General features: G+C 53.4%; 1 protein-coding gene across 1 annotated transcript in view; it reads right to left on the reverse strand.

Moving 5' to 3' along the window:
• LGR6 (leucine rich repeat containing G protein-coupled receptor 6) overlaps positions 1-22,973 on the reverse strand; it is a 252,963-nt gene that overhangs the window by 43,466 nt on the left and 186,524 nt on the right. The window contains exons 7-14 of the mRNA XM_074977509.1: positions 16,953-17,021; positions 12,925-12,996; positions 11,906-11,977; positions 10,803-10,871; positions 9,716-9,787; positions 4,722-4,787; positions 4,221-4,292; positions 1,353-1,424 (exon numbers count right to left, since the gene is read on the reverse strand). Coding sequence (XP_074833610.1) covers positions 1,353-1,424; positions 4,221-4,292; positions 4,722-4,787; positions 9,716-9,787; positions 10,803-10,871; positions 11,906-11,977; positions 12,925-12,996; positions 16,953-17,021 — 564 coding nt within the window. The remainder of the gene's footprint in view (positions 1-1,352; positions 1,425-4,220; positions 4,293-4,721; positions 4,788-9,715; positions 9,788-10,802; positions 10,872-11,905; positions 11,978-12,924; positions 12,997-16,952; positions 17,022-22,973) is intronic.

Below are 22,973 nucleotides of genomic sequence, written 5' to 3' on the forward strand. Positions count from 1 at the left end.
CACTGTGGGGATGGGGACATGGACCATGAGCCCCACTCTGGGAGAATGGGGGAACCTGGGTTTCCCAGCTCACTCCAGCGTGTGGCTTGGCCAGGGAGTGGGGCCATGTGGCGTGATGGTGGCAGGGGTGGGGACAGGTCCTTGCTGCCCCCCGCATACACTATTAGGAAGACTGTCGTTGGCCATTGCTGGGACTCCGGTTTGAGCATCTGCCAGGCTCTCACAGCCACGGCGTTAGAATGCCTTGATCTGCTCCCTCACGCTGACCTCCTTTTCCAGCCACCCCTCCCCTACCCCCATTTTCTAGAGGGCTTTTACACTCAGACGCTTTGCAGGGTTCGCGCCGTGTAAGGCCTGTCAGTGTGGCACAGATCATCGCTGGTATTCGCCACAGGAACGCAAACACAGGCTCTTACCCTAACTGCACTCGCAGACTTGGCTGGCTGATGCCCACCCACATGCGCTCTGGCTGGACGGTGAAGTCTCTTGTTCATCCCCTGCTCAGGTGCAGCCTGTGTGTCACCATCCTGCCCCGGCGTGTGGTTCAGTCCTGCCCTGTGGTGTGACTTGCCTGGGCTGTCTCGTGAGGGTGTCAGTTTACCCTGCTCAGCCTACTGCCCAGCAGTTCTGGGCACTAGCCCATTAGAAACAGAGATCAGTGGGCCATTGCATACAAGCTCCAGAACGGTCATCAGCCAATGATGATGGCTGGTCAATACCCAGCCCCTGATAGTTTTACACTGGTGAGCCACCACTAGGGCATGGTGGGATTGGCGTGGAAGAGGAGCAGCTCTGCAGAGCAAGGCCCCAGATCCTCACAGACATTTAGGAGCCTAACTCCCATTGCAAGCAACCTGAGAGGAGCAGGGCCTCCACTGGACGTCTAGGGAGAATATGAGCCCCGTGGGAGGTGAATGGGCCTGGGCCTTGCGGGTTTGGGCCTGTCTCTGCAGCAGGAGGCACAGGCCACTTGCTATGATCAGCTGAGCCAATCCCTGTCGTACAGGGCTGTCTCGCCCATTCTGTGCCTGTGGCGGGTGACAGCCCAGTCCCCTGCAGGCTGCACTGGCTTGTTTTCATTCTGGGTGTGCAGCCTGCAGCAGGGGGGGCTGGTTTACATGAGGACAGATCGGCCAACCTGCATGTCCCATCCAGTCTTAAACTGTGACTCTGTAGCTTCAAGATTACACTGTGAGAGTCACTAGCACCCCAGCAATCTGCAGGGCCCACCCAACGCATCCTGTTTCTGTGGGGGCACAGACACCACATTATCCGATTTCTCTAAGGGAACCTGATGTCCCACAGCAGCTCCGTCCTGGTCCTAAGGCAGGAGGCACCTCAAAGCGACTTACAGCTTGGTGAGCGAGTGGAGCATGGCAAAGGCCTCTGGGTGAATCGACTGAATGTAATTCCAGCTCAGGTCTCTGCAAGGCAAGCACATGGCTGTGAGGGGCGAGTAAGAGATTGGGGGGATGCCTGCTGAAGGGAAGCTATTGAGATTGGTAGGCCCAGGCATGAAGCAAAAACACTGCCCCTCCAAGCATCACTATCAAAGCCGGCCAGGCTCTCACCATGCCCTGAGAGACCCCTCTCTTACTGAGGAAGGTCAGACGCTCCTCGGCCCTGAATGGACCCCAGTAAAACCCTCCCAAGTCTCCTCTGCCACATGTCTGCTCGCCCATGTCCCTTCTTCCCCCTTGCAGCCCAGTCTGTAGAACTCTGGGCCTTATCGCTGGCTCACCCAGGCTCTCGCTCAGCAGGGAAGCCAACTGAAATTGAACCCCCCTCAGAAGCTGATCCTGAGCGCCACACTCTCAGGGGCTCTGGAATCCAGCTCTGTAGGTACAAAGGCTGCACAGCCCCTGTCAGGCCCAGGTTGGCCGGCTGCAGTCACCCTGGGAAAAACTGCCCCCTCCCTTGCATTTCTTCCTGCAAGGCTGGGCGTGTTTGCAGTGAAGTGCTAAACTCTGCGGTACCTGGCAGCTCCTGGCTTCCTCTTAGTGCCAAAGTGCGGCTATGCGGCCAGGCCCCACTGTGACAGTGATGCTGTAAAGAGACACTGCAGGGAGGCCCACAGGCAAGGGCAAGCAGGGCCCGAACGTGCGTGCGCAGTGCTGGGGTGCAGACATTAGCGTGTCTGGGGTGAATGGATGTGTGCGGTGGTGTATCCGTGGCAGAGGTAGTGGAGCAGGATACAGCGGGTGAAGGGTTGTGGTTGGCAGATGTGGCATGTGGGTGTACAGGGTGTGGAACTGGAATACGTCGGGTGTAGTTTGGAAATGTGTATAAACAGCATGTGTGGGGTGAAGCGTCTGTGCGTAGTTAGTGCAGCGGGTGTGTAGTGTGTGCAGATTAGGATGTGGATGGCATGTGTGGGGTGAAGCGTCTGTGCATAGTGCAGCGGGTGTGTAGTGTGTGCAGATTAGGGTGTGGATGGCATGTGTGGGGTGAAGCGTCTGTGCATAGTGCAGCGGGTGTGTAGTGTGTGCAGATTAGGGTGTGGATGGCATGTGTGGGGTGAAGTGCACATTTGTTTCTGTGTGGTTAATATGTGTGCTTAGTGTATGTGGTGTCTGTGACTGGTGTTTGTACTTGTGGTGCACACACAGCCCCCTACGTGGGGGGAGGGGAAGTTTCTGCATCATACTTCTTTAGCTTCTATGTGCTGCTATTTTTGGCCTCACCTGCGGAGCTGCACCCACCCATGATCCGCGGAGCTGCACCCACCCATGATCTGCAGAGCTGCGCCCACCCATGATCCGTGGAGCTGCGCCCACCCATGATCCGTGGAGCTGCACCCACCCATGATCTGCAGAGCTGCACCCATGATCCGCACAGCTGCGCCCACCCATGATCCGCGGAGCTGCGCCCACCCATGATCCGTGGAGCTGCACCCACCCATGATCCGCGGAACCATAATTCATCCATGATCTGCCGCACTGCACCCTCCCATACCCTGCACTCCACTCACCTCTGCAGAGCTGTAACCTCCCATGATCTGCCGAAGTGTACCCTGCCCATGATCTGCTGTGCTGTACCCACCGATGACCTGCAGTGTGGTACCTACCCATGATCTGCTGAGCTCCACCTACCCATGAGCTGCAGCTCTGTACCCAAGTATGATCTACAGAGTTGTACCCCACCCATGTGCTGTAGAACCGTAACCCATCCATGCCCTGCGGAGCTGTGCCCCACCTGCGATCTGCAGAGCTCTGCCCCACATGTAACCTGCAGAGCAAACCCTATCCATGATCTGCTGAGCCATACCCCCCCACCTCTGCAGAGCTGTAACCACCCATGACCTGCAGAACCATACCTACTCATGGTCTGCCAAGCTGTGCCCACCCCATGATCTGCAGAACCATACCTACTCATGGGCTGTGTCTACACGTGCCCCAAACTTCGAAATGGCCATGCAAATGGCCATTTCGAAGTTTACTAATGAAGCGCTGAAATGCATATTCAGCGCTCCATTAGCATGTGGGCGGCAGCTGCGCTTCAAAATTGACGCTCCTTGCCACCGCGCGGCGCGTCCAGATGGGGCTCATTTTCGAAAGGACCCCGCCTACTTTGAAGTCCCCTTATTCCCATGAGCTCATGGCAGCATCCTTTCGAAAAGGAGCCCTGTCTGGACGCGCCGCGCGGCGGCAAGGAGCGTCAATTTCGAAGCGCCGCTGCCGCCCACATGCTAATGAAGCGCTGAATATGCATTTCAGCGCTTCATTAGTAAACTTCGAAATGGCCATTTGCATGGCCATTTCGAAGTTTGGGGCACGTGTAGACACAGCCATGGTCTGCCAAGCTGCGCCCCACCCAGGATCTGCTGAACTGCACCCCACCCAGGATCTGCAGAGCTCTCACCCATGATCAGCACAGCTGTGCCCACACATGAGACATCTACTAACCACACCTGTTCTGCAAATGTTGGCGATAAGGTAGGTCATGCAAGTGAAGTGGTTCTCCTGCCAGCTGCTGCCAGAGCCAGCCCAGCCCATGAATTCTCTGCCTAGGCCTGTGTTCGCCAGGGCTATGGGCTTTTGTCCCTTGGGCCTGTATCTCGTCCAAAGGTCCATTTCTTCCTTGGCGGGGGTGAGGGGGTGGGTTTTGGACCCAAGAGTCTAGCAATACAAGCAAAGCTCTCTGGTCTTGGACCTGGCAATGAGCCCATGGTCCCCTGCCCCCGCATTTCCCCATGCCAGCGCAGACGGAGCTGTACTCACATGGAGCGGAGGGCTGCAAGCTGCCCAAAGGTGTCTGCTCTGATTTCATGGATCTTGTTGTGCTGGAGGCCTCTGCAAAGACAGAGTGGCTGGAATGAGTAAAAGGGTTTCTCTGTGCCCGTGGCAGCAGAAGGAAACACAGCCATGGGACACGTCCCGGCTGTGTGAGCATTTCTAACCTCCTCTGCTTTCATGGGGGGAGTGGGTCAGAATGCAAAGTAACCAAACCCAGCCCTCTCTTGAGTGTGGCTCTGGGCTTAGAACAGCCTCTCTCTAGCACTTATGCCAGGGGATCTGTGACCAGGGTTAGTGAACTGAGCTTTTCACCCTGGACATGGAGTTGAGTCCTGGCAAATGCCTGGCTGAGTTTTCCTCTCTTTGTCACTGGCTTTCCATGCGGTGCTCAGTGCCTCGGGTGTCCTCCGAGCTGGGATTGTGTCCAGTCCCCGAGAGGGCCCCCACCCCGATCCACGCTTTGAAGGAGGGAATCTCTTGACTCACATTTCTTCCAGCCGCTGGCACCTGCGAAAGCTGGGCAGCTCTTCAATTCGATTGTGTGAGAGTTCTCTGGGGAAAGGAATGCCACAGATGTGGCAGGAGATTAAAAGCACAGCATTCTTGGGAAGCAGCTCTTGCTGAGAAGGGGAGTGGGCTGTGCGGGGGGTGGGGGGAGCAGGAAACACTGGCAAAGAGGGATATCCATTGGCTCAGCCCACACCTGACACTTGGCACTGATTTCCTCACTCATTTCCACGCCTTACGCACAGATTGCTCAATGGCTTACCTGCTCTTCCAGCCCCCATGCAGCTCCAGCTTCTACTTCTGGGGATTGGCTTTTCTGAAGGGGCAGGTCTGTGCAATTCCCCCTCCCCCGGGAACCCCAGAGACAGCTGCAAACTTGGGGATGTCTGCTTTTGCGCAGGCAGAGCAGGCACCTGTGAATGTCAAGATTCCCCACCGGCACCTGGGATGGCAGATGCACGTTCCGAGGCCAGCAGACAGGCTAGCTCACAGGGTAGTTGAGGTGGGCCGCCTGTTCTCTATGTACCATAGAATCATAGAACAATAGATCTGGAAGAGACCTAAGAAGCCATCAAGTCAAGCCCCCTGCCCAAGGCAGGACCAGCCTCATCAGATCAGCCCAGCCAGGGCTTTGTTGAGCCAAGACTTAGACACCTCCAGGGATGGAGACTCCACTACTCCCCTGGGTAGACCATTCCAATGCCTCACCACCCTCCTAGTGAAAAAGTTTTTCCGAATGTTCAACCTGGACCTTCCCATCCGCAACTTGAGACCATTGCTCTGTGTTCTGCCATCCGTGACCACTGTGAACAGCCTCTCTCCAGCCTCTTTGCAACCTCCCTTCAGTAAGTTGAAGGCTGTTATCAAGTCCCCCCTCAGTCTTCTCTTCTGCAGACCAAATAGACCCAATTCCCTCAACCTTTCTTCATAAGTCATATGCTCCAGCCCCCTAATTATTTTGGTCGCCCTCCGCTGGACCCCCTCTAGTGTATCCACATCCTTCCTATAATTGGGGGCCCAGAACTGGACACAGTACTCCAGATGCGGCCTCACCAAAGCCGAATAAAGAGGAATAATCACTTCTCTGGATCTACTGGCAACGCTCCTCTTGATGCGACCTAATATGCCATTAGCCTTCTTGGCTACAACGGCACACTGTTGCCTCATGTCCAGTTTCTTGTCCACTACAACTCCCAGGTCCTTTTCTGCAGAACTACTACTAAGCCAGTCGAACCGCAGCCTGTAACAATGCTTGGGATTCTTCCGGCCCAAGTGCAGGACTCTGCACTTGTCCTTACTGAACCTCATCAGATTTCTTGTGGCCCAGTCTTCCAATTTGTCTAAGGCACTCTGGACCCTGTCCCTACCCTCCAGCGTATCTACCTCTCCCCCTAGCTTTGTGTCATCCGCAAACTTGCTGAGGGTGCAAACCAACCCCTCATCCAGGTAATGGATAAATATAATGAACAGAACAGGACCCAGAACTGAATCTTGGGGCACTCCACTAGAAACCGACCACCATCCTGACATCGAGCCATTGATCACTACCCGCTGGGCCCGACCTTCTAGCCAGCTTTCTGTCCATCTTACCGTACATTTATCCAATCCACATTCCTTTAACTTGCTGACAAGAATATTGTGGGAGATCGTATCAAAAGCTTTGCTACAGTCAAGATAAATCACATCCATTGATCTTCCCCTATCCACAAGAGCCAGTTATCTCATCATAGAAACTAATTAGATTGGTAGGCATGACTTGCCCTTCATGAATCCATGCTGACTATTCCTGATCACTTTCCCCTCCTCCAAGTGCCTCAAAATGACTTCCTTGAGGAGCCCTCCATGATTTTTCCAGGGACTGATGTAAGACTGACAGGCCTATAGTTCCCTGGATCATCCTTCTTTCCTTTTTTAAAGATGGGCACTACATTTTCCAGACATCAGGGATCTCTCCTGATCTCCACGACTTTTCAAAGATAATGGCCAACCGCCAAGCCACACCAACTGCTGATTTTTAATCCTCCTCATCTTTTCCTCCCTGAAGATGGAGGATGGCACATTCAGCACAGCATTACAGCCAGTGCAGCAAGTTCCGGCCTGCCAGCTGCAGCTTCCGCATTCTGGGGTGTCACTCAAAATGTGATCACCACCCCCGTGTCCTCATTATGCCATCTGTTCCTCACACTGCACCAGTCAACCAGCATTTGCCCTCAGCCTCCCACCCCCAGGACAACTGTTTGTTCTTACACAGCAGAACAAGGAGCAATGGTCTGAAGTTACAGAGGGAGAGGCGTAGCGATGGAATGTGTTGCTTAGGGAGGTGGTGGAATCTCCATCCATCCTGGCTTGACAAAGTCCTGGCTGAGATGATTTAGTTGGGGTTGATCCTGCTTGGGGCAGGGAGCTGGACTCGATGACCTCTTGAGGTCCCTTCCAGCTCTCTCTACAGTCCTTTACATGAGTCTATGATATTTCTGTAGCACCAGCCAGCCCAGAATCTTAACACACTTTACAAACATTAACTCTGCCTCTGCAGTGCAGGTCGGGAAACTGAGGTACAGAGCAATGATGTGACTTGCCCAACAACATACGCCCAGTGACAGAGCGAGGCACAGAGCCCAGGAGTTCTGACTTCTAGCAGGTTCAAATTTTAATTCAGCCACAGACTTCCTGTATGACCTTGGGCCAGTCATCTGGGTCTCAGGTCCCTGTCTGTACAATGAGGCTAATAGCCCTGCCCTGCATCATAGGGATGTGTGATGATAAATACATTAAAGGTTGCAAGCGACGCAGATACCATGGTGGTGGGGGCCAGAGCAGTGCCTTATAGAGAGAGGGTCTTTCTTGCTTCAACCATCAGACCACTCTACCATGCCACACAGACACCAACGCCTGTGCCTGACCTGAGATCATGTTTTTGGAGCCTTTCTGTCTCAATAGTGAATCAAACGGATAACTTCAGGTGGTGAAAAGGCACCAGGGAAATTACTGGAGAAAGAGGGAAAAATCATCCAGTCCTGGAGGAGAGGACAGCATGACTGACTGGCAGAGCTGGTCCACAATTTTCTATACAAATCATTTTTTCAAAGGAAAGCGGAGTTTGAGTGAATGAAATAGTTCACAGAACGTCCCTGCTTTTGCTGGAAAATTTGGCTCCAAATACCTTACAACTGAAACAATGTGACCAAAATGAACTGTCAGAAATGAAGCCATGGTACCTCGAAGGAGCTGGAGAGTAGTTGTGTGAATACACCCATTTGTCCCCAACCAGAAGAGGCCTCCCACCGTTCACCAGGGCCAGGGACTCCCAGGATACCCCACAGTGGCACAACAAGAAGGGAGACTGTGGTGCATCATGGGAAGTGTAGTTTCTCCAAAGAGACTGGCTCAGAGAGGAAAACGAGTGCGGAAGGCACCAGCAGACAGCTTGCAATGTGGCTTCTTGGCAGTATTTCCACATCAGATTTTCATTTTTTTCTCCCAAAGGATTTCCACTGCATATTTGCAGTTTTTTGGCCAAAAAGTTGCAATTTTCCATGGGGGTTGGAGGTGGGGGAGAACCCTCCTTTTCCCACCAGTTCTAGTGAAGATTCCACATCATACAAGACAAACCAGCTGTCCTGTGGCACTTTAAAGACTAACAACGTAATTTATGCGGTGATGAGCTTTCGTGGGGCAGAGTCACTAGAATTCACCAGCTCTGACGAAGTGGGTCTGCCCCACAAAACCTCATCACCTAATAAATTGTTGTGTTAGTCTCTGAAGTGCTGCAGGCCTGCTGGTGTGTTTTGTGAAGGTACAGACGAGCACAGCTCACTCGCTGGGGCACATCAGAGGAGGACTGATACTGCTCCCCCTGACATGAGTACGACGCTGCTGGAGGCACTCCTGATTTACACCAGAGCTGTGTCTACACGTGCATGCTACTTTGAAGTAGCAGCACTAACTTCGAAATAGCGCCCGTCGCGGCTACACGCGTCGGGCGCTATTTCGAAGTTAACTTCGACGTTAGGCGGCGAGACGTCGAAGTCGCTACCCTCATGAGGGGATCGGAATAGCGCCCTACTTCGACGTTCAACGTCGAAGTAGGGACCGTGTAGACGATCCGCGTCCCGCAACGTCGAAATTGTGGGGTCCTCCACGGCAGCCATCAGCTGGGGGGTTGAGAGACGCTGTCTCTCCAGCCCGTGCGGGGCTCTATGGTCATTGTGTGCAGCAGCCCTTAGCCCAGGGCTTCTGGCTGCTGCTGCTGCAGCGGGGGATTCATGCTGCATGCACGGGGTCTGCAACTCGTTGTCGGCTCTGTGGATCTTGTGCTGTTTAGTGCAAGTGTGTCTGGGAGGGGCCCTTTAAGGGAGCGGCTGGCTGTTGAGTCCGCCCTGTGACCCTGTCTGCAGCTGTGCCTGGCACCCTTATTTCGATGTGTGCTACTGTGGCGTGTAGACGTTCCCTCGCTGCGCCTATTTCGATGTGGTGCTGCGCAACGTCGATGTTGAACATCGACGTTGCCAGCCCTGGAGGACGTGTAGACGTTATTCATCTAAATAGCCTATTTCGATGTAGGCTTCACGTGTAGACGTAGCCCAGGGGAGCAGGAAGGAATTCAGGCTCAGCCTGAACAGAGGACACTCGGATCGGTGCTGCGCTGTTGGCACACAGTGGGAGCCCTGGTGCCCGGGGGCGTGTGCCAGGGAGGGCTGCGAGGCCTGGGCTTGTTTGGAGCAATGCCGTATGCGGAGAGGCTAGGCAAGCCATTGTCACCACATGTGAAACGGGCAAACCGCGACCCGGCTGACTTGGCACTGAGAGAGACAGCTCACAAAGGCGCAGCAGAGGCCTGTCAAGCCCAGCGCCCGTCTCATTAGCTAACATCATGGAGGCCAGAGGTGCCCCACTCGGGCTGTGCTGGGATCAGAGGAGCAAACCAAGAAATAGGGCGGTACGATCCAGGCGGGATCTGAGGGGTCACTCACAGAATGCGGAGGCTGGGCAGCTGCTGGCACATCCCTCTGGGCAGCAGACAGATCCCGGCCCGGGTTAAGGTCCTGGGGGTGGGAGGGAGGCAGAAGGGACTCGTGAGAAGCTGGCATGCCTGGGAGCCCAGCCCCTGTGGGGGAATGGAACAGTCGAAGGGGTGAGCACAAGGTGAGAAAGGGACGGTGGCTTTGTAGACAGGAGGAGGCCCCGGACTGGGCTTGGGGCAGGGAGAGATGAATGGAACGTGCCCAGGGCACGTGGGTTGCACGGCCTTACACCCAACCTGCATCTCCTTGGAGACGGTGGAAGCAGAATGTGCCAGTTCCCAGAGAGTGACCTACTTCTCCAGGCAGGAGGACAAAGCACCTGCACCCCAGTGCTTTGGCCATCTGGGGTCACGGCTGTGCTGCACCATGGAGGCTGCAGTGGGAGCATATGAGATTCTTCTGCCACCCGTGGGAGGTTCTGCCCTGTTTGTAGAGTTCTTTGGTCTATGCTGAGTCACAGGGTCCTGGGGAGCTGGGATCTGGTACTGACGGCAGGTCGCTCCCTTCCAGACGGGGTGAGACCAACCGAGGACAGACCAAGGCAGGGGACCCTGGGCTCCCTGCCCTGGGTTGGGTTCTGGGATGTGGGGATTGAGCTGGCGAATGGGTTCTAAGGAGAATTCAGCTACCTCCCCAGGAAGGGCGGCTGAGTTTCAAAGGCTGCAAATTTCATATCCTCTGGATTTCTTCACTGCAGCCTTCTGGCTTGCCCTGCACCTCCTGGTAGTGCAGCCCCCAAAGGCATGAAGTGGTAGCACAGTGACTGAATGGCTGGTGCTGGATGTAATTCTGGAGGGCTAGATGGGTAGCTGGCTTCACAGGCTGAGTGGGGTTCAGGTAGAAAGTCAGATGGGTGGGAGACTCCAGGAGGAGCTACCAGCAGCAGCTGCAGAGAAGAACTTAGAGGACAGGCCGTGGAGGCTCCTGTGGTGCCCAGCACAAAACAGTTTGGGAAACACTGTCTCCTCGGAGACAGCCCCATCCTGGACAGAAAACCATGATGCATGGGAGGAAGGGAAGGGGTCTTGCCACTCACAGAATTTCTAGGCTGGTGGTTCCATTGAGGTCTGGGAATTCTCTGACGTCTGTGGCTCCGTTCAATGACCTGCAGAGAAGGACAGACAAGCTCAGGACAACTGGAAGGAGACAGGCCGAGCAAACTGGAAGGAGCAAGGGTGAATGCTGGAGCTTCCAAATCCCCCCTAACCCAACAGCTTTGGCAGCTGGCTAGTGGTGGCCCATGCCCAGATAGGTGGGTGGTAAGCCCACCCCTTCTTGAAGCTACTTCTCCCAGGAGTTTGCCACCACTGGCTGGGGCATGGAGCCGGGGCCTCTGGAGGGCAGAGATGCAGTGAACCAGACACTCAGGTATTTACTCCACAGGAAATCTGGAAGGGTGGAAAAAACCCTCCAACCCCTGACATTCTTGGCAGGTTGTTTTTAATACAAACAATGATGGCAGGAGACTCCAAGCTCCTCGCTGCCTTGTCCCAGGGGTCTGAAGAATGCTGTGTGGTTCTCATTAGAGTTTATTTTATTAGCTGGAACATATAATGATGCACCCAGCAGCTTTATGAGGCTTGTAAAGAGAGCTCGTTTGAGGTTACCTCCACCACGGGCCTATCTGCTGTACACCAAAGCCTGTGAAACGCTGCCTGTGGGTGCTGGGCTGGTCACAGCCTGGCAAGGGGAGCCAGAAGAGATGCAGGCTAACGCATGTCTGGGAAAGCTACTGTTTCCAGTTGTGCCCCACTGTGTACGGCAAGGCCCCCATGGGAGCATAGTATTCTGAGGGCTGGGCAGTGCTGGCCGACGGTGTGGGGCTCAGCCTGTGGGGAATGCAGCAAGTTAATGAGCGCGAACTGCTCAGGCACCATGGTGGCAGGAGGCACGTGGATATTTAGGGACTGGAATGGCTCTCCAGGGAGGTGCAGGGACACTGGGGGGGCCTGGGGGATTTGCAGCTGGGCAGTGGGAAAGCAGGCCGCTCTCAGAACTGGGTCATTCATGTGGGCCGTAATGAGCTCTGCCAAGGTCCCCTGGGGAAGGTCCTTCTAGACAGGAGGGCTTGGGTGGCACAGGGAGCAGGGGTGGAAAAGCCTGGTCAGCTGGGCCCAGGGGCTGGAGGGAGAAACTTACAGCGTGTGCAGCTTTGGCAGGAACTGGAAGGCAGACTGTCCAACAGACTGGATGGGATTGTCGTAAAAATGGCTGGAAAGGAGACAAGAGCCAGCTTAGTTTACCCTGTGTGGACTGGAGAGATTCTAGTATTAGCACAAAGCAGTGGCAGTCACTGGGAACGAGCCATGCAAGAGCTTCCAGCCACCTGGCGATGAGCTGCCTGATCCCACTAATCCTGGCCTCTGTTCCAGGCTGAGCACAGACAGCGAGGTGCCCCTGAGCCAGTACTGCTCTGGACCATGCCTAGAACGTGCAGCCCCCGTCCCGCTGGGAGCTGCTCCCATTCAAAGAAACAGTTGCTGCACGCGTTGCAGGGAATGGGGCTGAGCGGCACGTTGGTTGACTCGGATTTTTTTCCCATCTCCCTGTGTAACCTGCTGCTGCTCCACACATGACATCCAGCTGGGCAGAGCGTCCACCAGTTCAGTCCCCCAGGTGTCATGGGGGAGGTGGAAGGAGGAAGTGCCTGGAAAACCTGCATGGTGGGACAGGAGTGGTGCTGGCAACCTGGTGCATCCTACCAGGGGCCATCACTGTCTGTCTCCCGACAGGGCTCGGCTCCACTCCTTGTAGCCGCTCCTCAGGCTCACACAGCCACAGCTCTCAGACTCCCCCTGGGCTAATGTCTGGGGAGGTGCAGAGCAATGGCTGCCACTGCCGTGCGCTAAACACAGCAATGCTGCCGCTGCACCAGTGGCCTGCTTCTCTTGCCCTTTCTGCTACGGGTGCCCTGTGAGACTGGAGCCATCAGAACTGGGTCAGGGGGAGGCATGGGAAAAGGAGCGGGGAGAGGGCAGGAGGGAAACCACTAAAAGTCGCACCTTCATCTTACATTTGAGCTGTTCTTTCAGCCCATCTCCTCCCACCTCCACCACCCTCACAGCACGTCAGAGCAGGACCAAGGGAAATGATGGACAGAGCCTCCAACCAGTTCCCCTGTGCTGGAGGAAGAGGGCGAGCTGGCTCACACTGCTTACATGGTTTGGAGTAACGGATTCCCAACAAACGCCTTCTCGGGAATAGCCTTGATGTTGTTGTTATGGAAACCCCTGTGAGAAGAGAAAGGCCTGGATGTGACTGGGTCAGAAGGTGGGAAAGAAAACACCTGAGGAGCAGGAGAGGGTGTGAAGCACAGGGTGGTAGGTGCTGAGGGTAGAAGGAGCCATTGCGTTCATCTAATCTGTCCTCCTATGTGACACAGGCTGGAGCTCTCCCCTAGAAAGCATCCCACTTTGATCGGAAAATGGCCACTGACTGAGAATGCACCACAAACCTTAGGCTAAGATCAGAGCATTAGGGGTGGCCTCTACTTAAAATTAGATTGTCCTCGCAGGGCAGTTGAAAAAGTGTCAACCAAGTGCTGTGGCTGGGATGTGTAGACCTGGATAGAATTCTTCTGTCAACAGAGTGACCACCTCTCAGGAGAGGGACGTCTACAGTGATGGGATTGCCCCATCCATAATCTAGGATGTGTCTATGCTATGGTGCACCAGGGGTACACCTGCAGTGCTGTAACTGTGCTGGGTAGTGGTTGTAGTGCTGTAACTGTGCTGGGTAGCGGCTGTAGTGCTGTAATTGTGCTGGGTAGCAGCTGTAGTGTTGTAACTGTGCTGAGTAGCGGCTGTAGTCCTGTAACTGCTGGGTAGCAGCTGTAGTGTTGTAACTGTGCTGAGCAGTGGTTGTAGTGCTGTAACTGTGCTGGGTAGCGGCTATAGTGCTGTAATTGTGCTGGGTAGCAGCTGTAGTGTTGTAACTGTGCTGAGTAGTGGTTGTAGTGTTGTAACTGTGCTGGCTAGCGGCTGTAGTGTTGTAACTGTGCTGGGTAATGGCTGTAGTGCTGTAATTGTGCTGGGTAGTGATTGTAGTGTTGTAACTGTGCTGGGTAGCGGCTATAGTGCTGTAATTGTGCTGGGTAGCAGCTGTAGTGTTGTAACTGTGCTGAGTAGCGGCTGTAGTGTTGTAACTATGCTGGCTAGCGGCTGTAGTGCTGTAATTGTGCTGGGTAGTGATTGTAGTGTTGTAACTGTGCTGGGTAGCAGCTGTAGTGTTGTAACTGTGCTGGGTAGCGGTTGTAGTGCTGTAAGTGTGCAGGGTAGCAGCTGGAGTGCTGTAACTGTGCTGGGTAGCGGCTGTAGTGCTGTAACTGTGCAGGGTAGTGGTTGTAGTGCTGTAACTGTGCTGGGTAGCGGCTGTAGTGCTGTAACTGTGCAGGGTAGTGGTTGTAGCACTGTAACTGTGCTGGGTAGTAGTTGTAGTGCTCTAACTGCAGGGTAGCGGTTGTAGTGCTGTAACTGTGGTCGGTAGTGGTTGTAGTCTGTGCAGGGTAGCAGCTGTAGTGCTGTAACTGTGCTGGGTAGCGGCTGTAGTGCTGTAACTGTGCTGAGTAGCGGCTGTAGTCCTGTAACTGCTGGGTAGCAGCTGTAGTGTTGTAACTGTGCTGAGCAGTGGTTGTAGTGCTGTAACTGTGCTGGGTAGCGGCTATAGTGCTGTAATTGTGCTGGGTAGCAGCTGTAGTGTTGTAACTGTGCTGAGTAGTGGTTGTAGTGTTGTAACTGTGCTGGCTAGCGGCTGTAGTGTTGTAACTGTGCTGGGTAATGGCTGTAGTGCTGTAATTGTGCTGGGTAGTGATTGTAGTGTTGTAACTGTGCTGGGTAGCGGCTATAGTGCTGTAATTGTGCTGGGTAGCAGCTGTAGTGTTGTAACTGTGCTGAGTAGTGGCTGTAGTGTTGTAACTATGCTGGCTAGCGGCTGTAGTGCTGTAATTGTGCTGGGTAGTGATTGTAGTGTTGTAACTGTGCTGGGTAGCAGCTGTAGTGTTGTAACTGTGCTGGGTAGCGGTTGTAGTGCTGTAAGTGTGCAGGGTAGCAGCTGGAGTGCTGTAACTGTGCTGGGTAGCGGCTGTAGTGCTGTAACTGTGCAGGGTAGTGGTTGTAGTGCTGTAACTGTGCTGGGTAGTAGTTGTAGTGCTCTAACTGCAGGGTAGCGGTTGTAGTGCTGTAACTGTGCTGGGTAGCGGCTGTAGTGCTGTAACTGTGCAGAGTAGCGGCTGTAGTGCTGTAACTGTGCAGAGTAGCGGCTGTAGTGCTGTAACTGTGCTGGGTAGCGGCTGTAGTGCTGTAACTGTGCAGGGTAGCGGCTGTAGTGCTGTAACTGTGCTACACTGTGCACTGCAGACATCCCCACAGACTGTTTTACCTGCAATGTCACTAAAATCAATGTAAAAGGAGCAGCTTTGACACTCCAGCATTGAGTCCATTGACCTGTGGCTGAACTACAAAGCATCCAATCTCTGCACGATGGTCAACCCAGCACACCCCTGGGGAGCCTGGTTCAATGCCTATTCCCCTTCTTGCTGTTAAATATATGCCTTGTGTTTCCCCTCAGATTTCAGCACCCAGCAGTTGCTTCCAGCTCTGCCTTTGGCTCTCAATGAGCCCTGCTACTACAACAGATCTTCCTATGCAGGAAACGTCCTCCAGCCAATGCGTTAGAAACCCTGCCTCCCAGCCAACCCTTCCTCCGCCTGCCAATGGGGCTGCCTCTTGCCTCCATGCCCCCAAGCTACATCCCTGGGAGTGAGTGGCAGAGCCTTGCTGTTGATAAATGACTAGAGGAACTGCAGCTCCCTGCTTGATGGGCTCATCCCTGTCACAGGACCCACCCCTGCATGGACAGCAGCTCTGCACCTAGCTTGTTGTAAACCCCAGCAGACTGGCCCCTCATAGAGTTAGTGACCAGCTAAGCTGGTGACCCTGCCAGCAGGCGGAGGGAGCCCATATACCCCCGTTGCTCTGCCGGACGGTGAGGTGGCCACCGTGCCCTCCCTGGAGTCCTCCAGTGAACAGCTTCTCTTGGCAGCCCCCTCCCAGCTAGGCAGGTGCTGATGCTGCACTCAGGGGTGGCATCTCCAGCTGAGGTGGGACTAGCAGAGCACTAAACTGTTGCATGAGGAGGCAAACAATGGAGCAGGCCTGTGATGGAGAGCAGGCGTAGCATGGCAAGAGGAGCGTGTGGTGAGCTGGGGAGGGGAGACAACAGGGGAGGAGACATGAAGGAGAAGAAAAAGAGGGGACAACAGCTCAGGTCATGGTGGTGGGTGGAAAACACAGCCTGCTGCTGTGGTTCTCAACAGCCAAAGGCTGCTTCCAGGCTGGTGCTGACAGGCAGCCTACACAGGTGAGGGCTGTGTCTGAACAGCACAGGAAGGAGCCGCTTTGTATGTTAATTAGGGCTGGCCATATTGACCCCTCTCCTGGCCCCATTGGTCAGATGGGATCCAGCCACCAGAAGGGCCCCCAGGATGGGGTGGATGCCCAGAGATTCTGTGCCCTAGGCACCGCTGGGGCTGAGGAAAGCAGCTGTCACGGGGGGTTGCCTTGTAACCACAAGGCTAACTCCATGGATCTGCTGTCTCCACAGGCCCACCCCGGGAACAGAGAGCTAGTCCATGGGGTCTTGAAACCTGCAGTGCGAGAGGGACTAAGGGGTCAGCCACACCAGCTCAGGGCACAAGCCAAACCTGACTGATGTCAACAGAGCAGCTCCCATTGGCAGGAGTACTATAAGGGATGATCTGGTGGTTCCTTCTGACCCTAAACTCTATGGCTCTAGTGGGCTGTGACTCAGGTCCTTAGCCAGGCTGGGGAGCTGTGAGGCAGGGGGTGGGGCCACATCCTTGCATCCTGGCTCCTTGTGGGCTCTCCCTGGTGGTGCCCCCCACACTCTGCCAGAGGCCACATCTTCTAAAACCCATTGCCATTGGCCTGCTGGTGTCAGGCTTGTGCAAATGCTCTTTCCACGCTAACGAGATCTGGTGAGGTATCTATTGCCACCCTGGGGAAGAACAAGCTATTTTAATGGGGATGGCACAGGCGTCAAGGCGGAGTTTGGAGGGAGCACGTGGTGGGTGGGCGCGGCTGTGTTCCCCAGCTCGCGGGTGTGCGCAGCTCTTTCTTGTTCACTGTCTTCTGGCAAATTTCGTTGGCAAGAAATAAATAAGTCTCACAGCTCCTGCAGTCGGCCTAGTGTCCTGATGGCTACTGGGAATTCCAACAGCTTGTTATAGTTCAGGTCCCTGAAAGAAAGAGAGGAAAACAGTCATTAAGGAGGCGACAGCGGCTCAGTGGAGCATATCCATGCTCTGAAGGATGGAAACTTGGTTACTAAGCATCGAAGATGGATTTTTCCACCATGCTGATCCAGCCACCAATGTCTGGAAATAACTCACATTCCTGCCACAGGAATATTCCCAGCTAGGGGCACTGTGAGGCATGGGCCAGCCGAGGCTCTGGCTGCCTTCAGTGTGCCTGTCTGGAATCTTCATCCCCCGCCCCGACTCCCAGCATTCCTCAGTGTTGGCCTGTGTTGGGCTGATTCACTGTCTCCTTCTGCAGTCTCACTCCCACGTGTTAGGCATTAGTCGTACACCCTTTGGCTCATAGCTGGGCATGTTTACAAAAACCAGGTACAAACAGCAGCTGCCCTTCCGCGGGCCTCAGGGAAGGGCCACATCTCTGACCCCATCTCCCAGCCACCGAATGTGGTGTGCACCAAGGAGCAGGGGATTCCAGAGCTGGGACCTTGCACTGGGCACGCTCTGGGCCTGGCCTCTGGGTGCTCCGCCTCTAGCTGGTGTGATGGAGAAGGTGCGGAGGAAGCCTTGCTGTCAGTTCCTGATGTTCAAGCTTTTGGGAAGGGAACTGGAGATGAATGTGGAGGTCATGTGCCAGGGTGGGGGTTAGGCCCCTGGAAAGCTACTGGCACTGGTGGGCAGTGGATGCCAGTGCAACGGGCTTACAGAGCCATATATGTAACTCACAGTTGGAGGCTGGGTTCATTTAGCTTCCAACTTTCGGCATCCACCTGTCCGCTGCTCACCTTGTTACACTCTTCTGACCCTCACCATGGGCAATACACCCTGGGCATCTCAGTGAGAGTCTGAGCCACGATGGGGGAGAGGGCAATGCACTTAAATAGTGGTTGGTGGGTGACAAACTAATGGGGTCTGAACTGCTGCCAGTACAAACAGGGAAGAACTAGTAGGAGAAATAGAAGTGGGTGGCAACCTGGGCTGCAGCGACCATGAGATGGTGGATTTCAGGATTCTGACAAAGGAAGAAAGGTGAGCAGGAACCTACAGACCCTTGATTTCAGAAGAGCAGACCTCTCATCCCTGAGAGAACTGATGGGCAGGATCCCCTGGGAAGCTAATATGACGGGGAAAGGCGTTCAGGAGAACTGGCGATATTTTAAAGAAGTCCTATTGAAGGCACAGGAACAAACCATCCCAATGCGCAGTAAGAAAAGCAAATATGGTCGGCAACCAGCCTGGCTTACCAGGGAAATCCTTGGCGAGCTTAAACTCAAAAAGGATGCGTATGAGAAGTGGAAACATGGACAGATGACTAAGGAGGAGTATAACCATACGGCTGGAGAATGCCGGTGGGTAATCAGGAAGGCAAAAGCACAATCGGAATTGCAGCTGGCAGGGGAAGTGAAGGACAACAAGAGGGGTTTCTACAGGCATGTTAACAATCAGAGGGTTATCAGGGAGGTTGTGGGGCCGTTACTGGATGAGGGAGGTAACCTGGTGACAGATGACGTAGGAAAGGCTGAAGTACTCAATGCTTTTTTTGCCTCTGTCTTCACTGACAAGGTCAGCTCCCCGTCTACGGCACTAGGCAATGCAGTATGGGAAGGAGGTGGGCAGCCCTCAGTGGGGAAAGAGCTACTTAGAAAAGCTAGATGCACACAAATCCTTAGATTCAGGTTTAATGCATCAAAAGGTATTGAGGGAATTGGCAGATGTCATTGCAGAGCCTTTGGCCGTTATCTTTGAAAAATCGTGGAGATTGTGAGAGGTCCCGGATGGGTGGAAAAAGGCAAACATAGTGCCCACCTTTAAAAAAGGGAAAGAAGGAAAATCCAGGGAACTATAGACTGGTCAGCCTCACCTCAATCCCCAGAAAAATCATGGAGGGGATCCTCAAGGAATCTGTTTTGAAACACTTGGAAGAGGGGAAAGTGATCAAGAGTAGTCAGCATGGATTCACCAAGGGCAAGTCCTGCCTGACCAATCTGATTAGCTTCTGTGATGAGGTAACTGGCTCTGTGGACACAGGGAAGTCAGTGGATGTGATATACTCTGACTTAAGCAAGGCTTTGATAGAGTTTCCCACAACATTTTTGCCCATAAGTTAAGGAAGTGTGGGTTGGATACATGGATAGAAAGCTGGCTTCATGGAGGGGCCCAGCTGGTAGTGGTCAATGGCTCAATGTGTGGCTGGTGGTCAGTTTCAAGTGGAGTGCCTCAGGGATTGATTCTAGGGCCAATATTGTTCAACGTCTTTATTAATGACTTGGATAAGGGGATGGATTGCACCCTCAGCACATTTGCAGCTGATACTAAGCTAGGGGGTCAGGTAGCTACATTGGTGGCTATGGATAGGGTCCAGATTGACCTAGACAAATTGGAGGATTGGGCCAAAAAGAAATTTGATGAGGTTCGACAAGGAGACGTTCAGACTCCTGTACTTGGGACAGAAGAATCCCAAGCACTGTTAGAGGCTGGGGCTCAGCTGGCTAAGTAACAGTGCGGGAGAGAAGGACCTGGGGATTACAGCAGATGAGAGGCTGGATGTGAGTCAACAGTGTGCCCTTGTAGCCAAGAAGGCTAATGGCATATTGGGGTGCATTACGAGAAGCATTTTCACCAGATATAGAGGTTATTATTCCCCTCTACTTGGCACTGGTGAGGCCACATCTGGAATATTGCGTCCAGTTCTGGGCCCCCCAGTACAGAAAGGATGTGGGTGCCTTGGAGTGGGTTCAGCAGAGGGCTACAAAAACGATTAAGGGGATGAAGCACATGACCTATGTGGAGAGGCTGAGAGATTTGGGCTTTTTTAGTTTACAGAAGAGAAGACTGAGGGGCCATTTAACAGCAACCTTCAACTTCCTGAAGAGGGCTCTAACGAGGATGGAGAGATGGTGACAGATGGCAGAACAAGGAGCAATGGGCTGAAGTTACAGAGGGTGAGGATTAGGATGGATATTAGAAAAAAACTACTTCCCCAGGAGGTGAAGCACTGGAATGTGTTACCCAGAGAGGTGGTGGAATCTCCATCCCTAGAGGTTTTTATGTCCCAGCTGGACAAGGTCCTGGCTGGGATGACTTACTGGGGGTTGATCCTGCTTTGGGCAGGGGGCTGGACTAGATGACTCCTGAGGTCCCTCCGAGCCCCAGGATCCTATGATTCTATGACACTTTGCGAGGAAGGGGGCAGCAGCCACGCACACCAAGATGCCGCTTGCTCTTCTTCCCGTTCCCCTGAGAGAGGAAAGTGCCTGGATTGCGTGAGCTGCTCCTCAGTCCCCTCCCTCGGTCGGCCAGCAGAGAGAAGCACGTGCACGAGCCATGCGTTATCCTCTCACTCCCTGACAGGGAGCAACAAGATGCAGTCACACCAGCTTAGTGGCTGATCCAACACTACTGACATAAATGGGGAATCTCTGATCAACTTCAGTGGGCTTTGGCTAAACTCGAGTCCATTTCAGATAGTCCCATCCCACCTGCACCAGGTCTGCAGTGGGGTTTGCCTTAATCACCAGGGAAGAGAGTTGGGGGTGGCTAGCCAGGGTGCTGGAGACAGGAGCAGACAATGCCTCTGGAGAGGGGATTCTGTTCTAGCATTTCAGCTCTGGCAATGGGGCTTTAATGCAGCTGATGAAGCAAGTACACCTTGAGATGGTAGAATCTGGCCCCACTAATCCCTTACAGGCCAAGGCACTGGGAGACCACACAGAAAGTAGCACTTAGCACTGCAAGACACACCTGCCATGTGACCCATTTCTACTGACAGATACCTGTGGGGGTTTTAAGAAATAAATCCTTCGGCATATTAGTGTAATTACTGGCTCCTGCAGATTACTATGCAATTACACTTAATTGTTCCCAAAGTAATTACATGGGACCTGGATTGTGGTTTCCAAGACAGAAGGAACCATGAATTTACTGCAATGAGATGGTATTTATGACCAAATTACCTGATAACTCCCATCCTTGAGTCCCCATCTGGTAATTACCTTGTAATTCTACTCTGGCCCCCACCCCTACTTTGCAATTACCTTGTAACTCTCTCCTGGCCCTGCCATTACATGGTAATTAACCCTGTGACTTTCTGCTGGCCCCACCCCTTACATAGTAAATTATCCAGTCATTGTCTCATGGCCCTGTCCCTTACAGTCTAATTAACCCCATGACTCTTTCCTGGGCCTTCTTCTCGATGTCCCTGTCCCAGTCTAGGACATCAGGCTAGCTTGTACTTGGGCAGTGATATTGCTGCCAAGCCTGACTCAGGGACTTGAAAAGGAAAATTAAAATAGCTGTAAAATGCCCTAATCCAGGATCCTCACCCTTTCCTACAGACACCATCTGTCCCTGCTGCCTGGCACAATCCAGGGCTGCTGTATGAGTTCACATGCTTCAGCTTTTGGCCACACATACAAGTCTCTCCTATCTGCATTTGGTGGGATCCCCCAGGACTCACTGCAAGCTGTCTCCCCAGCCAAGGGGCAAGAGGTACACATTATGTCTTAGCCATGTCGGGTCACTTCAGAGGGCTCGCTTGTCAGTCAAGGATGGGTTGGTTTGACACATTACAGCTACGCATCGAGCTCCTGCGTCAGTACGTGTCAGAGCAGCGTCTCCATCAAATCTGCTACAGGTCATCTGTGCAGGCCATGGTGGGCTGATTCTGTTGCTCATATATTTGCTACTGGTGGGAAAGCGTTACCTGTTATCTGATCTATGGTGATCTCCTGGCCCCCATCATCAGAGTAATGAAACACTGCCCAGTCATTGGCTCACTTGTTCACAGCACAGCATGGCTGCTCTCACATTGCACAGATAAAACGGAAAAGCAGGGAGGCAAAGGAGGGAGGGATTGCAGAATGTCACCCAGAAGTCTATGGCACAGGCGGGACCTGCATCCACGTCTCCCAAGTTTAATGTTAGTGCGCTAAGCAGTGGACCAGCCATCTTCTCACACTTAAAAACTTTTAGTCAGTACCATGTGGCTTGCCCACCCAATCACCACAGGGGTGAGGCTCACCCCAGCGAAGAGCTGGTATGTTTGGGAGCAGTCAACAGGCAAATGCTTCCCAACAGAAGCCAGGCTTGGCTCACAAATGATTCACTAGCAGAAAAAAAGTGCCTCGGTTTGCAGCCAATATTATTTGCAAGGAATAATTAAACAAGCGCTAATATTTGCTCCCTCTTTTGCTCTGAAATGGTGTTTCGTTTCCAATTTCCTCCCCTTTCAGGCAGTCTGTTGCACAGACACCCCCTTGTCTTCCATCAACAGACTAAATATTTTGTTTGCACATAAATGTGTCTGCAAGTATGTACAGGAATTGTCTCTCCTGAACAAATACTCACATTCTTTCCAGGACTATGGGCATCCCCCCACAACACCCCGCCTTGTCAAGGCTTGGCAGATACAGGGTGTATTGTATGCAGCAGGTCCCTCTGGGCAGATGAGCCATCTCTGAACTCTGTCATGTATTGTGCAGGGTGGAAAGCTGACACCAAATGGGGGCATGCTGTTCTAGTCTGCCTGGACTTGTGCACATCTAGTTTTTCTAGATAGATCAGAACTTGTTCCTTGCCCACAGATGGCTGCCCTCCATCTTCCCGTACTGCATCATCTCGGACCATCATTGGGAAGTTGACTTTGTCTGTGAAGACTGAGGCAAAAAAGCATTGAGTACTTCAGCTTTTCCTGCATCATCTGTCACTAGGTTACCTCCCTCATCCAGTAAGGGCCCCACACCTTCTCTGATAACCCGTTTATTGTTCACATGCCTGTAGAAACCCTTCTTGTTACTCTTCACATCCCTTGCCAGCTGCAGCTCCAATTGTGCTTTTGCTTTCCTGATTACTGCCCGGCATTCTCCAGCCGTATGTTTATACTCCTCCTTAGTCAACTGTGCACATTTCCATTCCTTGTACGCATCCTTTTTGAAT

Source organism: Carettochelys insculpta, chromosome 26, assembly GCF_033958435.1.
Source record: "Carettochelys insculpta isolate YL-2023 chromosome 26, ASM3395843v1, whole genome shotgun sequence".
Classification (NCBI taxonomy): domain Eukaryota; kingdom Metazoa; phylum Chordata; order Testudines; family Carettochelyidae; genus Carettochelys; species Carettochelys insculpta.